The sequence below is a fragment of the Pseudopipra pipra genome, chromosome 12 (assembly GCF_036250125.1).
Source record: "Pseudopipra pipra isolate bDixPip1 chromosome 12, bDixPip1.hap1, whole genome shotgun sequence".
Taxonomy (NCBI): Eukaryota; Metazoa; Chordata; class Aves; order Passeriformes; family Pipridae; genus Pseudopipra; species Pseudopipra pipra.
In genome coordinates this window covers 11,079,633-11,094,508 of record NC_087560.1, presented here as the reverse complement: position 1 = coordinate 11,094,508, position 14,876 = coordinate 11,079,633, and the positions used below count along the sequence as shown (strand labels likewise).

Sequence of the window (14,876 nt, the reverse complement as noted above, 5' to 3'; positions counted from 1 at the left end):
GTGTTTCTCTGCTGTGGATTTGGGTTAATTTTCCCTTGCTGATTAGGTTGGCATTCAGAAACCTGGCATCATGCATTTTGAGCTTTTACCTGTTTGTGTGTGTCCTGCTGATGGAATTAAGACCAGAATTGATTGTTTTCCAGAAGCCTACAAGCTGCAAAAAAGTTTGCAGTGCTAGAGGAACAAAAATGACATTACTAGAAAAATGTCTTTTTCTTTCTCATATATTACTGGTCACTTCATCCTCTGCTCTCTTCTGAAACACACACCCTCCATGCTCTGGTTCTGTGCTTTCGCCTCGGCATCCTACTGTCAGTTCCTGAAAGGCAGCTTAAAACAACATCATATTCTTAACCAGCAGAAAACCAGGAAATTTCAGGTAAGTCCATCTGTATGCTCAACATTTGTGTTCTTTTGAGGGATGCAAGAGGGTTGTCATGGAAAACAACCATCAGACCTTGTGCAAATGGAGCAGAACTCACATTCCTGTGCAGGCTCAGGGGCTGTAACTGTTCTCTCTAGGAATTACTTCTTGAAAGACCACAACAGATAATCAGTAATGCAAATGCTCTAGTTTATTGATGAAGTAGGAGTTGGCTAATGCTGCTGATGGGTTCTAGTTGCTGCCCTACTCACTGTTGGTCTTCAAGGGCCAGCAGATTCTCAATAGCCTTGACAGGTGTAGAAGAGGAGGTAAGCAGTGTCAGTCTGCACTGCAGAATCTGAGATCTTGGTGACCTGGACATCATCAAAGCTGTACCAGTGGTTGGTGCTTGAGTGCTTGCAGAATGCTGTGTAGTGGCCATAATCTATATCACCAGCATGGTTCTGTGACAAACAACACAGTCTGTTAAAACCAGAGTCTCGCTCTGTCTCCTCACAGGCAAACCGAGGAATTGCCCATCATTTTTTTTTGTTTGCACTTGGAAAAGTTGGGAGAGAGGGTTCTAGCCCCCACTGGCCTACGGCAAGGAATGTTAATTCAAGTAAATGCTTTAAAACAGAACAAATGGATTATCATTATGCTTCTCTATTTTGCAATTTTACATTTGCAACCCAACTATTAGCCCTGATTTTGGTCACTATAAAAGGGGCCCACTTGCTGTGAGCAATGGAAAAAAAGAGACCATCTAGTCCTTATTTATAAACAGGATTCATGCAGGATCAGCCTGTGAATTTATTCTGAGGAGGCTCCAACCAGGCATTATGTGTCAGGAGTGCATGCTTTTAAACTGGGCATGTTGGGGAAGAAGGACAAATGACGACTTCTCTCATCTTGGTTTACATACTGTTGTTGGATTATGTCCATGGCAGGTAAAAAAAAAAGTATACAAAAAGCCATACATTAAAATATAAATCAGTATACATAAAGTCCAAACTAACACATGCATCATCTGTTCCATGAGAGAGAGCATTCCAACTAAAAGCAGGAAAGGCAAAGCTTACCACTACAGCACACAAGCTGTACACTTCTTTGTAGGAAAACGTGGAGCTGTAGGGAGAGAGATCCAGATTCTGTAATGGATAGTCGACAGTGGTTGAGAGTTTCCTTCTGTGCTTGTCCTGCCAGGCAAACCTGAGATGAAATTTTGAATGATTTTAAATAACCCTCGACTTACTTTTGCATTGTAGTGGTTGCTTAACTGACTTTCCTAGGGGAAGGGAAAACCAACAACTGACAACACAGCGTTTGAAAGAGAAAGATCTCTATTATTGTGTTTTACAGTATACTGACAGAAAGTGCACTAAACCCACAAAAGATGTCCAGCATTGCTCTCACTGTGTCCTAAACATTTTGGACTGGACTGCACTGCCATTGTCAGCTCTTCTCTCATGCCAGGCTCCATCCCTCTTCCCTCTGTAACGTTCAGTACAAACTGCACTTTTAAACATTTACAAATGTGGCCAAGGGCTGCAGCTGGGGACCACAAGTTCTTTGAGCACATTGAGAAAAGCAGATGTTGAATGGAAAATTAAATCATGACTTCAGATAACATAGTTCTGGGAAGCCAAATCATCCCAGAGTAGTTTTCTCTATAGGTGGAAAGTTGTTTAGAAAAAAATCCTTAAGAGTAAATTCAGCATCTGGCCACATGTAGCTAGTGAGGTCTGCTAATCCAGGAGCTCTTACACTGATGCACCTCTCTGTTTAGTATCCTCAGGTGTTTAGGCCTGATTTAGTTAAGGGATAAAACCAAAGCATAGTGTCTCAGCTGCAGTAATGACAAGAAAAGCACTCTGTGTCAGTCCTGCACTTAGAACGCAAATTACAAGCTCTCCCACTGACCACAGGAACTCTGATTCCCAGGGATGTCTGACTATGAGCTGCTGCACTAATTGTATTTCTGTTACTGCCCATTTAGCTTTCAGGTATTAAAAGTACTAAAAACACTGGTGTGCAGTGATTTTTTTTCCTTCTGTGCAAATGCAAGTGACTGTCCTTCACATCTCACAAATCGCAGGAACTGGCATGTCCTACCCCATTTTAGACTGTACCTCTTTAGGTGAAAAATAATGATCTGCGGTGCCCTGGTTATGGTGGCCTTTACTGTGGCATCTTGGTTTGTTCCACACCAGTAGCAGTGGATTTGGTTATTCCGAGTCAGTGTGTCTGGCTGAAAGAAGCAGTCAAGACACTCCTGTCAAAGGAAAAAAATAAAATCAAAACCACTTGATCAAACTGATCTCCCTCCACCCCTGAAGATCCTAAGCAAAGTAAGAGATGAATTTGCCATACTTCAGAGCTCTCTTCTTAATTGGAGGTGTGATGCAGCAAGGCTGTCATTACAAATACACTTAAAAGACGGAGCAGCCAACATTGGCTTCCTTTCTTCCCCGAGTGAGGAAATACTTGAGTGAAAGAAACCCTCATGGTTGCTATTTAACAATCCTGATGTCCCTCATCCCCTGCAACTCACAAGCATTGCTCTTGTAACCCTACCAGCCTCTGTAGTCCTGAGACCAGTGAAGAAACAGCACTTCTCTAAGGACCAGATCCAAGACTATCCATTAGCTCCCAGGAAACCCAAAGTAACTAAAACCCTGCATCTTTTCAATAACATTCACTAGTCTAAGCCACCTCTTCCCATATGAAGCAGAACCCAGCAGGAATGCATTGGCAGTTGTACCTGCAGAGAGCACACTCTCCTAGAAGGGATGGGCAGGGAAAGGACAGTGAAGCTCTCAGGTCTGTTAGTGATGGTGTTGCATTTCAGACATGTGATACCATAACTGAGCTGTCCCTCAAATAACTGTGTTATAATGGAGGTGCCACTGCCACTCCCTCTTGCTGCTGCACCAGCTCTGCGTTGGCTTGACTATACAGAAGAAAAAAAAATTAAAATGCAGATGAGCAACTGTTTTGGGTTTTAATGGTTGCTGCCACTGCCTGGGTAAGTCAGTTGTTAGTCTTGTCATAGAACTTGGCTCTAAAATCTTCTTGATGTTTCATACAAGCAGAGCAAGCTTAATTCCTTTCTTCACAGAGAAATTTAACAAAAATATAATAATCTGGACATTTGACAGGATTTAACTGCTTAAAAAGCTCTTTATCAGTGGATCTGAAGAGGAGAAAGACGTGAGGGCATGCATATGTGAACATCTCAGGCAGATGAGAAAGTAGAACACTGAGCGTGGAAGGAGCAAGGAGAGAGAGAGGTTAGGACAATGAAGCTACAGACAGCATTGTCATTTAAATTGGGGATGCAATTTGATGCAGCATTAGATGAGAAGCAAATGAATAATTGTGTGTAAATGGGTCTGAAACAAAGGTAGAAAAGAGCAATTATTAGTGGCCCCATCATGGAGTTCAGAAGGGAGGACAGACAATTATTACATGGAATGCTAAATCATGACATGCAGAGGGAATTGCTACAGTCTCCAAAACACCACAGCTGGACTCACCTCCTTGAAAGCCTCGTGGAGGTCATCCAGCACACAGATCAGAAACTCCTGCGCATCGTGCTGAGTCCTCCTGCTAAATGTTGGGTATTGCTTCCCAAAGACTGAATGAAAAGCCTCAGGGGAAACATAGTCAAACTCTCCAAGCCACATATCGGACATCAAACAGCCAAAGGCAGTTGCAGACTCTCCGATCTCCCTTGGAAAAAATACACATAAGTTTCAGGTAGAGTATGAAAAAACAGTGTCTCTGCCTTCAAACAGGAGCACACTATAGAAACTTAGAAAACATGTGCAGGTACAGCACAGCTCTGACAGCCTGTCATCAGGTTTGAGGGACTCTGCGGATCCCAGGAAGTAGTAGGGATCATGGTCAAGGCAGCAGTGACTGTAACAGGTATTACCATCAAAATGACAAAAGAAGTGTAATGCTGAAGGTACCCAGCAAGGAAACAACCCAGGGTCTCAAAGGACAAGGAAACCAGCTTGTGGTATTTGACTATAACTGCTGGTAGCTGGAGCCTCACACATTCTCATGGCAACATGGATCCTTTGGGAGGAAAACAGCAGTGCCAAGGCAAGAAACAAACCAACTCACGTGCGCAGGGCTGTGTTCCACCTCCCCGAGAGGAAATACTCCACCAGCTGGGGCAGGCTGCACAGGCACTGCAAAACAGCGTTCATGTAGCACGTGTTCTCCAGGTTCTGCAGGCCAGTGAGCCCCGGGTGACGGCTGCTCGTGTCCTCCATCTCTTCCTTGTGGGAATACTTCCATTTCCAAGCCATCCTTCCACCTACTAGGAAAAAAAAAAACCCACAGCAGTGGAAATCTAAAATGCTACAGTGTTTTTTGTGTTATGCTCTTTAAAATGCCTCTTCAGGAGGCATTTCCTGCTGTTTCAGGATCTTTATAAACTACATACACATTTACTTTTATTGGGCTAATACAGTGGTGAAGACTCTCCATCTGCCACACTAGGCTCTTCCCAAGATGGTGAGATACATCATTAAGAGGTATTATTTAAATACCTGAGGTTTTAGAGCTATTCCTAAAATTCCATTCAGTCTTTGACTTCATATCCAATTACTCAAAATAGCTACCTTAAGCATTTCACCCTAAAGAATGCATATTATATTTCATTTCTTCTGAGGTGTGGTACTTAATATATTTTCTAAAACCATAGGTTGCAGTCCAGATGCTACTAATAACAGGTTGTTCTTTAGATTTTTGCTATGTTACTTATGTTAAGAAAATTCTAGTAGGTTTTTTTCTTGCTGCATGAGTCTGTCCTGGATGAAACTGTCCCCCATCCCCAGTCAGGCAATAGAGAAGCTGAACACAAACACTATACCACCCAGAGGTGCTCACCAATGTTGCTGTTCTTGAATTTTTAGAGGCTGATACTCTATTTTAAGGCAGGGCAGAGAACTTAGAAACCACAGCAATCTCTGTAGAACAAGCCAAGCAATGCCTCGGGTGTTGTGTCCTGTGTTCCATCCTGTCACCTGAGCTATTCCTGCCCCATTCCCTTTGTGATGTCACCTGGTTACGTTGGTCCTCAGGCAGGGGAATGTGCCTGGCCCAACCTGCCTCTATCTCCTCCCTATGTGCCACCCAGAACAGAAAACCTTGGGAAGAGAGGGGCACCCACCCCTTGCACTGAGCAGGGAGCTTCAGCCTGACCCACGTTTATCCACGTCTGCTCATATGCTCTGGTGGAAGGGATGATAGTGTTGACCATAAAAACATTCAACTACCTCAAAACATCACACTTAATTAGTCTATTTGTGTTATGAAGATTTTCCTGGGGAAAAGTAAAAAAAAGGGTAGTGGCAGAGAAGTGGCTTTTATTTAGCTAATAAGACAGTGTAGTTAATGTCTGAATGCCATACACAGAAGAGCAGCAGGTTTTCCTATTTAACATACAATTAGGGAAGTAACAAGTATTCTCAGAAGAGGCCCAGGAAACCATTTTTAAAAATCCCTAATTATTTTACTTGTTAAACTTCAAGCAAAGGATGTCTCCCAGCACTCTTGGGACAGCTGTCACTGCTGTTAATCCCCCAAACTGGTTACCTTCAAACTGAGATACAAAAGCAACACCCCCACACAAACTACTGAAAATCTGGTCTACATTTTTGTAAATGGAACTGAATATGCTTATTCCTACTTTTTGTGGAATCTGAATCAAGACTTTCACTATTTTTATGTAACACGATACACAAATTCACATAGGTGCTACCTACTGCAAGTTCTGGGGCTGAGAATTAACTTACATTACTTTCACCACAAAATGCATTACTTGCAAGGTAAAGTGTTAATTGTAAAAAGAAATATTAAATTATCAGAATTTTTTTAAGAAGCATTGTTACATGTAAAAAAATGCTATTTTTTTTCAACTGATCTTTTAGGAACATTCCATATGAAGTGTTACTACCAGTTTTTCAGTTGTAGTCTAGTCTTTTCCCCTCTCCAAAGTTCTGCAGTGTTCAGTGTTATGGCATTAAGTGAGATGCAAACACAAAGAATTAAAGTGTATGAAACAACTGTCACAGGCTTAAAAAACAAACCTCTCCTTTTCCAAATCACACAGCTGCTGAGCAGCAGCTAGAAAACCAGCTCCCTCAGGAGCTGTGTATTTTGTCACAACAGATATGGGATTGGTTTTCTCTGAAATGTTTCAGCATCTAAATAATGCAAGAAAGCAGTCAACAATGCTGAATTGGGTGGATTAAATAATTAAATTATGTAGCTTACTTACTTCCCTGTGTGAGAAATACTCTTTAAATATCCTTGTAATAGGAATGTCACTGAAGCATTTCAGATTTTCATTAAAAAATAGAGAAGGTGTGAATTATATTCCTGTATTTAAAAACCAGGTTCTAAGAAGATACGCTAATACTTTGTTCTTGGATATTATCAGAAGTTCCAGTGCTGCTTCTACTTTCCTTCTCTCTGGTAATCTGAAGGATTCAACAGAGAAGTGACACTTGATGTTCTCAAACAAATTAAATTTCATGCTCCTACTGCCCAACACCAGCAGGATGTGGCACTGTCCAAACAGTGTCAGGCTACTTCTTCAGACCAACTTGTTTTTTTCTTTGCCACCACACTTTTCCAATGCCTTCCCTGAAGGACACCTGACATTTCTTATTTTTTTCTGCTAGTGTGGAGCAGGTCACTTCTGAAAGTTATACATTTCTCCCCCCCTCAGTTTAGACAAACGCTTCTCATTGTAATTCCAGCTGTAAGTCAAGCAGAGTTAAGCCAGTGCTCGTGCCAGCGAGATGGACAGAAATATGAACAGTGTTAACTACTCCAAGGCTTACAGGAATTTCCCAACCATGTTTTTTCCTTCTGATTTTGAAAAAGCTTCAGGTCTGAGTCACTGCAACACTGAGCAGATGGAACACTCCCCACGGTCACTCACACCCATCACACAGTCACATCTGTTTATTTTGCTAAGAAATTAGTCACATGCAAAACTCCTGAAGACCAGTGACATGGCTGTAAAAACTGTGTTTGTCAGGAAACAAAAGCTTTCCCAACTTTTACTTGCGATTTTCTCAAAATGTTTTTCCTATTTCATACAATGAATTTGGTTGCATTTTCAAAATTACACAGGCTCCTCTAGGAATCTTTCTCAATTTGCAGAGTCAGTCACACATCCAGACTAACTGTTGCTGTTACCTGGCATTAAAAAGGTGTAAATACACCTTGAATATCTGCCCATTCCCTCCCAGTAACAGGAGGAGATACAGTCAGACATCTAAGAAGCAGCTCCTAATTAAACATTGTAGAGTTATTTTTGTCTCATTTGCTTAGTAATCCCCTCACATGTGTTTGTCTGTGACAGCTTTCACTCTTTTACCTCCCTAGTTTCTGGAGTTGGCCAAAGTTGCGGTACCTCAAAGGCGAACAACTGCTTTGATCCAGCATGGCAAAGTCTACTTTTCCACATAAAGAGTTACTTAAATTCACCAAAATAACCTTTCAGACTGAGATGGACAGCAGAAGTCTGTAAACAAGAATAAATTTATTTTAGATTCTTTAAAGATTTAATGATATACAAAATGTATACAGTATTATATCCTTATAACATTTTACCTTTCCCCATCAAACATAAAACACCATTTAAACAGCTATTGTGTTCGTGCCTTAGGTCTGTATCTATAAGATACACTACTCAATAAAAAATTTATAGAGCTATATACTGCCCTTTTAATTAAAAATTACAAATTAGTACCTATGTAACAAAAAAAAAAAATAAAATCGCAGCATGAAACTTCAGTTGGACAACAGTTTTTTCTTGCTGAATGCTCAACAATATTTGGGACAGTTAAATTACATTTTATTGGCATGAAGGTGCATTGCAATCTCCCGTACTTTACACAATGCTAATCCAACCCTAGTCTCTCTTAAGTAAGTACCACAAATACCGTAACATTAAGGATGTTTTCTACACAATTTTAAATACATTTACAAGTTATGTGTACATTCGGTTTCGATATACTGGTTTTACGAGATCTTTGGAAGGCAGAGCTTCTGAAGCAGTCACTACGTACGGACGAGGAAAAGCACTTCCAACTTGTGTTCTTACAAGGCAACTTATTTGGACCAGCACATACTAATTCTTCTATTAAATATGATTATACCAGTCTATCATGGCTTTGTTACTATTTGACAGTGACTTGATAAAATTGAAATGTGTAAAAACAAGAAATTTTTATTATGCACAATTAGGGCTCTATTCCACAAAACAACCAAGCCCAGCTTTACAGTCATGAAGCTGCATGAATCCTGATTCAGGAGACTCTCTCTCTTTTGGAACAGATCAAGTTCCTACCTTCAACTTCATTCTGTTGGCATCCTATATACACCTCATTTGGTTCTGTCCTCTTCAAAAGGCCAGATTAAAAGACACCTGGTGAGGAAACATTAGTGGAACACTTCCGAAAACACTCTAAGAATACTCTGGCATTACAGAGGTAGGTGCTTTCTCCTGGTTTTGCTCATTGACAGTAAGACAAATGCCAAAAAGACAAATGCTTTACCTTAAAACATCAACTACTAAAATCCTTTTGGTGGAAGCCATATTTCCCACCAGAGGACTACAGAAGGAAAATCCTCCACTAAACCAAAATAAAATAAAAAATAAAACTTTCTGTTTAAAAAGCCCCTTTAAAAACACATCTTAAATACTTCTCATTATTCCACCTTTAGAATGATCAGCTGCCATGCTGCTCTGTAGATGGTTATCACAAGTTGTAAGGTCCTTAGATTATGGACCAGCCAAAATCCCACTTATGAGACAGTAATCCTTCTTTTGACATGTCTATCTTTTAATTATAGTGAAGGACAGGTAAGTGACAACTTTGTGATGTTCCATGAAGTTTGAGTGGAGCCATGGATTTGGTCACATCTTTAGAGCATCAGACGAATAGAACCAGCTGAATCGGATTCTTTGGTGCAGCTTCCAGGCTGAATTGTCAATTCAGGGGAATCATCCTGAGGAAATATCATCTTGTCAGGTGTGTAATCGTTCCTCTTCAGATCTGTACAAACAGAATGAAGTCATAATGATTACTATTTCTTGAGCTAGTAGAATCAGTGGGGCATAAAAGTGTAGCAAAGAATTGGGTATGCAAACGTAAAGAATTCCTAGATATGTAGTGTCAAAAAAGGGATGCTTTTATCATACATGTAATCAAAAACCCAAAGTCAAATTACAAAACCACTGTTTATTACTTATTCCACCTCCACAGCATGGCTTAACTATTTCATTATGTACATACAACATCTCATGACATAAGTGTCTCAGAAGAAGAAATACAGCAGCTCTTACCAGGAAGTTTGAGTTTCCTGCAGCAGGAATTGCAGTGGTGCTTTGCTCTGAAGTTTTTTATTGCATCCTCTCCCAAATTGGCCGGACCAAACACCATATCATGAGACCTTAGAAATAAAGTGATCATAAATATTAGTTGCATGTGTTCTCTGTCTAGTGAAAATTTTATAATACTTTAAGTCTTTCTTTAACCTTACCTTTTTTCTCCAGCTTTTATCACAGAGGGATCTGTCAAATTTTCACCAACACCTTCAGAGAGAACATGAAGAAAAAGTTAAATCTGACACATTTCTGATTACATAAATGCATTAATATTGAAAAGCATTGGAATCCTTAGCTATGACTTCTCAGCTTCCCCAAGAATAAAAGCAGAAAAAAATCCCCAACAAATGCAACCCAAACTATACGATTCTCTATCCTTACAAAATTGCTCCTAAATGAGCACTTTGTACTTCTCAGATTTCTTTCACTTATTTTTACATCTGCCTGCAATTCCTAACCTGAGTTTTTACCTGTAAGAAAATTTCCCTATATAGCTCCCGCAGCCAGAATATCTGGCACACAGTTCAGAATAAATACAGCTTATCATATTGGCACTGCACAAATGCACCAAAAAAATAGAATTTTTATAGCACATTTCATTAGGAAAATATGTATATATTTCTATTCTCTGTGTTGTCGTACGATTTAATGCTATATTAAGAGCAACAAAGCTGGTGAAAGGTCTGAAGCACAAGTCCTGTGAGGAGCAGCTGAGGGAGCTGGGGCTGTTTAGCCTAGAGGAGGCTCAGGGGCACCTTATCACTCTCTACAACTCCCTGAAAGGAGGGTGAAGCCAGATGGGGGTTGCTCTCAAGCGATAGGACAAGAGAAAATGGCCTCAGGTTGCACCAGCGGGAGGTTTAGAATGGACATGAGGTAAAATTCCTTCCCTAAAAAGGTTGCCAAGCACTGGAACAGGCTGCCCAGGAAGTGGTGGAGTTACCATCCCTGGAGGGATTTAAAAGATGTGTAGGTGTGGCACTTGGAGACATGGGTTAGTGGTGGACTTGACAGTGCTGGCTTAACAGTTGGACTCAGTGATCTTAGAGGTCCTTTCCAATCTAAATGATTCTGTGACTAAATAAGAAAACCATAGATTCAAACTAATTAGGCCAAGAAGAACTAAATAATGCTTGTTATTTATTACAGGCATACGAATTCTTAACAAAATGCTATCAAGAAAAAAACTCACATACATCTATCTTGGCCCCAATCCCAATTTCAAAATAAGGACATTACCTTGCAGATCTAGCACCAACAATTCTCCTCTTGTATATTCATATGTCCAATGGCTGAAAGCCAGCATAACCTCCTCCAGCATGTTAGTTGGGATTATTTCATCACCATTATTGTTGTTATATTTTCTAAACTCTCCAGTCATGCACTCCTCAACTGCAAACCACTGGCCAGCAGAGTGGCAATATAACAGGAAAACTTCCAAGAACCTAGTAAAAAACATATTTAATGAATATATTTACAAGATAAGTGACAAATATATCATTACTATTAGATTTTTATTTGATTTATTAATAATTTAAATAATTATAAACTATTACACAAAGCCATTTAGGTTATCACACTAGGTTAGAATCAGTGCAATAAGTGTCAATGGAAAATACTGTCAAGGATAATTCTGCTTGACATATTCACAGTAATATTCCAAGACATACATCCACATACCAGTACCTTAATATAGTTGATGCATCTGTTAACAGCCCTGTAGGCAACCTCCTGTGTCAAAAGCATGCACCATAATGGCAGTTCAAATACTCACCTTGGGGAGTATGGGATGGATTTGGGCTTCATTTGATTGAATGCAAAGGTGAGCTTCTGTGCCGCTCTCTGCTGCTGAATTTCCTACAAATCAAACCCTTCATTAGCTGCATTGCAGAGCAGGGAACAGTGAAGAGCCAAGCAGGCACTGGGAACAGTGTCCATTCCCCCAAGACAGCATAACAGATTACTTGCTTTTTAAATTATGTCTATGTTTTAAGAGTTTGAGCTCTTGGATTAAGTAAGCCTGGAGCGGAGTTTTTAACCCTTTAGATCCACACAGAACCCCAGACTAACCATTTTTTCCTTTGTGTAGTAAGTATATACTAGTTCTTGAGTGGGAAAATTTCTTCTCTTTAACATATAATGCATGTCTGTGTATAATAATTGACAAAGATAAAACTTACTCTCAAGCACAAGTGTAGCACAGTGTCCTCCTTGTAAATGCTTGACCAAGTATTCACAACTTCAGGAAGAAAAGACTTGATGATATAAAGATGCCCTGACTTCAGGATATCATATTCTGACCACGTGCACACTACTTTAAGAGCTCGACGTAAACCTCCTCCCATCTCCTCCTTACTTAAAAATTCAATTTTAGCACAGAGTCCTAGCTGTGACCAGGAGGACATGCTGTTGTTCAAGATGCTGGGAGAACTTTCTTCAAGGCGATACACAGTGACTGGTTCACCTGCGTTACAACACGGACAAAAATTACTGCATTGAATTTTCCAAGTTTAAATTTAAAAGCACTGAAAACCTACTGTCTTTTAGATTACAACATGCTGCAATACTAAGTCATTACTATCATCCTGAATTAACAAAAAATTTTAACTAGTCAGTAGGAAGACCCCTCTCCAACTTTTTTCACACAGCTGCAGAACAGTACAGCAGCTTTGTCCTCCTAATTAGAACTATTTATGACACTGTTCAAACACTGAATAAATGTTTGTTTATATTTTATACGAGTCAAGACAACTTAAAGGAATCCTTCCAAAATTTGTTTGTAATAAAACTTAGCACAATACTACCATCACTGTATCACCATTTCTGAGGACAACTATAATTAAATCTACATTTCATAATCAAGTGAGTTGCCCTAGAAAAGGTGTCATAAGTATTTTGGAGTGTTCTAACACAGAGATTGGATTTCTTTTAGTTTATTATGACTTTCACACTTGCTGTGAGCAAGTGTGAACTTTGCCTTGATAATTCTATATTAGAAAGATCAAGCCAAATTAGAGTCTATATAAGGTTTGCTTTTATTTTCTTCCACAGTGAACCAGCAACAGGAAATAAAATTCTTACCTCTTGGAGGCACAGGAGTGAATGGAATGCTCTGTGATAATCTCATCAAGTTATTTCTTTCTACAGCTGGAGGAAAAATACAGCATTTGTTGAAGTTTAGGGATCTAATAAACATCAGTAAAAATACAAACATTAGTTCATAAGAATGACTGACCTGAGTAATAGTAATTGATATCCATGATAGGCTTGAAAGGAGAAGCAATACCTGAAAAGAGATTAAGGGGGGAAAAAAAGATACTGCTTGCCACCTGTATTAGGTACTAAAATATCACATGCAAAGAACACTCGCCAAGTAACCAGAGTTTGAAAAAGATCTGCTGTGCAGAAAATTAAGTATTGCACTTAGCTCTTCAGTACTTTGGGGGAAAAAAATAAAAATTGTAGTGCTTAATGATAGGCTGTTTGTTAAAAAAATAAAAATCACAGCATTGTGTGTCCATTAAATTCTAAATTACCAGTAATTAAATATATTCTTATACAAGACCCAAACAGTTGCTTATATGAAAAGATCTCACCATGTTTACAAGAGAAAGAAAACTTACCATTCAATGCATCTTCTTCTGATGGCCTGTGAAATGCCACAAAACCAACAGTCATTGCTTCTTCAAAACTTACTTTGTATTCCCTGATTTTGACACATTATCCTAGGTCACCTTATTAACCCCACAGTACTGCTTTTATCCTATTTTTCAAGGGCAGTACAAGTTTTCTTAATTACAAAACAGGAATGGAAAGCTGTTAAGTAATCTCATGTTTTTAGAGCTACACTTTAAATACCACCAAGTCACGTACAACATTATGTAAAGTTTGCATCACAAGAGCTCGTTCCCACAGAGGTGCTTTAATTAAAACTTGTTCACAACAGCTTACCCTTCTGTTATCTGATAAATAAGGTAATGGCTTTAACAGTTAACTCAGGGGATAATTGTTAACAAGAGCAACGACTGCACAATTTCAGAGGTGGTTACAGTTTGAAAGGTTGAGTAAAGAAGTGAGCTCCTCACTAAGTGTCAACAAAGTCATTTTCATTTAGGGACATGTTTTGCCCTCTGACATGTGATGCCATTAATCTAAATGGAACTTGTCAAAGCATGGTGAGAAGCCCAACGTGACCCGTCCATGTGCGCCTGCAGCCCAGGAAACCAACCAAATCCTGGCCTGCACCCCGAGAAGTGTGACCAGCCAGTTGAGGGACATGACTCTGCCCCTCTGCTCTGCTCTCATGAGACTCCAGATGAAGGACTGTGTCCAGAAGGGCATGGATTTGTTGGAGCCACTCCAGTGGAGGCCACGAAGATGCTCTGAGGGCTGCAGCAATTCTGCTACAGAAACAGGCTGGGAGAGATGGGGTTTTCAGCCTGGAGAAGAGGCAGCTCTCCACAGAGACCTTACAGCAGCTTAAAGGGGCTATGAGAGAGCTGGAGAGGGACATTCTACAATGGCATGTAGTGACAGAACAATGGGTAATGAATTTAAATTGAAAGAAGGCAGACAGATCACATTAGGAAGAAATTCTTCACTATGAGCACGGTGAGACACTGGCACAGGTTGCCCTGAGAAGTTGTGGGTGCCCCATCCCTGGAGTGTTCAAGATCAGGTTGGACAGGACTTTGATGAACCCAGTCTAGTGAAAGGTGTCCCTGCTCACAGCAGAGAGGTTGGAACTAGATGATCTTTAAGGTCCCTTTCAAACCAAACCATCCTTTTTTGATCCTATGATTTCAGTGAACACTGAAATTTGGTTATTTGTTAGAAAAAGAATTTAAACCTTGAGTTGTTTCTTTTTTTTTCATTAAATTCAATTAAAATACCACTATAATCAAAAGACAACCAATAAGAAAAATAAAAATAGAGAGTGACTAAAAAATTGCTCTACTAGTAGAAAGCTTACTTACATTTGACTGCTATTTGAAGGTCTACCTTGTAGCCAATCCTTTAAAAGAAAGGAGAGGAAAAACAAAGAGGGCTTCAGTTTTGTAAGGAAAACATAGTATATTTAATTGGAGG

At 39.7% G+C, this 14,876-nt stretch overlaps 2 protein-coding genes across 4 annotated transcripts in view; both read right to left on the bottom strand.

Annotated features, from left to right (window-relative positions):
* Positions 1-553: 553 nt before the first annotated feature.
* Positions 554-7,881, bottom strand: USP50 (ubiquitin specific peptidase 50). 3 transcript variants are annotated; one of them, XM_064668879.1, is made up of 7 exons: positions 7,773-7,881; positions 4,499-4,697; positions 3,904-4,099; positions 3,129-3,317; positions 2,497-2,639; positions 1,447-1,576; positions 554-828 (listed from the first exon to the last, which is right to left on the bottom strand). In XM_064668879.1, the coding sequence occupies exons 2-7, from the start codon at positions 4,684-4,686 to the stop codon at positions 664-666; spliced, it is 1,011 nt and encodes a 336-aa protein (XP_064524949.1). In that variant the 5' UTR covers positions 4,687-4,697; positions 7,773-7,881; the 3' UTR covers positions 554-663. The 3 variants fall into 3 exon arrangements, with proteins under 3 accessions (XP_064524949.1, XP_064524948.1, XP_064524947.1); XM_064668878.1 differs by lacking the exon at positions 7,773-7,881 and adding an exon at positions 5,270-6,126 and having other exon boundaries at positions 4,499-4,694; XM_064668877.1 differs by lacking the exon at positions 7,773-7,881 and adding an exon at positions 5,270-6,120.
* Positions 7,882-7,918: 37 nt separating this feature from the next.
* Positions 7,919-14,876, bottom strand: part of TRPM7 (transient receptor potential cation channel subfamily M member 7) — a 53,667-nt gene continuing 46,709 nt past the window's right edge. The window contains exons 31-40 of the mRNA XM_064668850.1: positions 14,765-14,802; positions 13,412-13,437; positions 13,024-13,074; positions 12,870-12,935; positions 11,969-12,252; positions 11,563-11,645; positions 11,028-11,233; positions 9,944-9,995; positions 9,747-9,853; positions 7,919-9,456 (exon numbers count right to left, since the gene is read on the bottom strand). Coding sequence (XP_064524920.1) covers positions 9,326-9,456; positions 9,747-9,853; positions 9,944-9,995; positions 11,028-11,233; positions 11,563-11,645; positions 11,969-12,252; positions 12,870-12,935; positions 13,024-13,074; positions 13,412-13,437; positions 14,765-14,802 — 1,044 coding nt within the window. The 3' untranslated portion in view covers positions 7,919-9,325. The remainder of the gene's footprint in view (positions 9,457-9,746; positions 9,854-9,943; positions 9,996-11,027; positions 11,234-11,562; positions 11,646-11,968; positions 12,253-12,869; positions 12,936-13,023; positions 13,075-13,411; positions 13,438-14,764; positions 14,803-14,876) is intronic.

Coding starts and splice junctions, on each gene's coding strand:
- USP50 (XM_064668879.1), bottom strand. CDS start 4,686: ATGGCTTGGAAATGGAAGTATTCCCACAAGGAAGAGATGGAGGACACG. Junction 4,100..4,498: donor TGGAACACAGCCCTGCGCAC/GTGAGTTGGTTT, acceptor ATTTTTTCCAAG/GGAGATCGGAGAGTCTGCAA. Junction 2,640..3,128: donor GGAGAGTGTGCTCTCTGCAG/GTACAACTGCCA, acceptor TTCCTTTGACAG/GAGTGTCTTGACTGCTTCTT.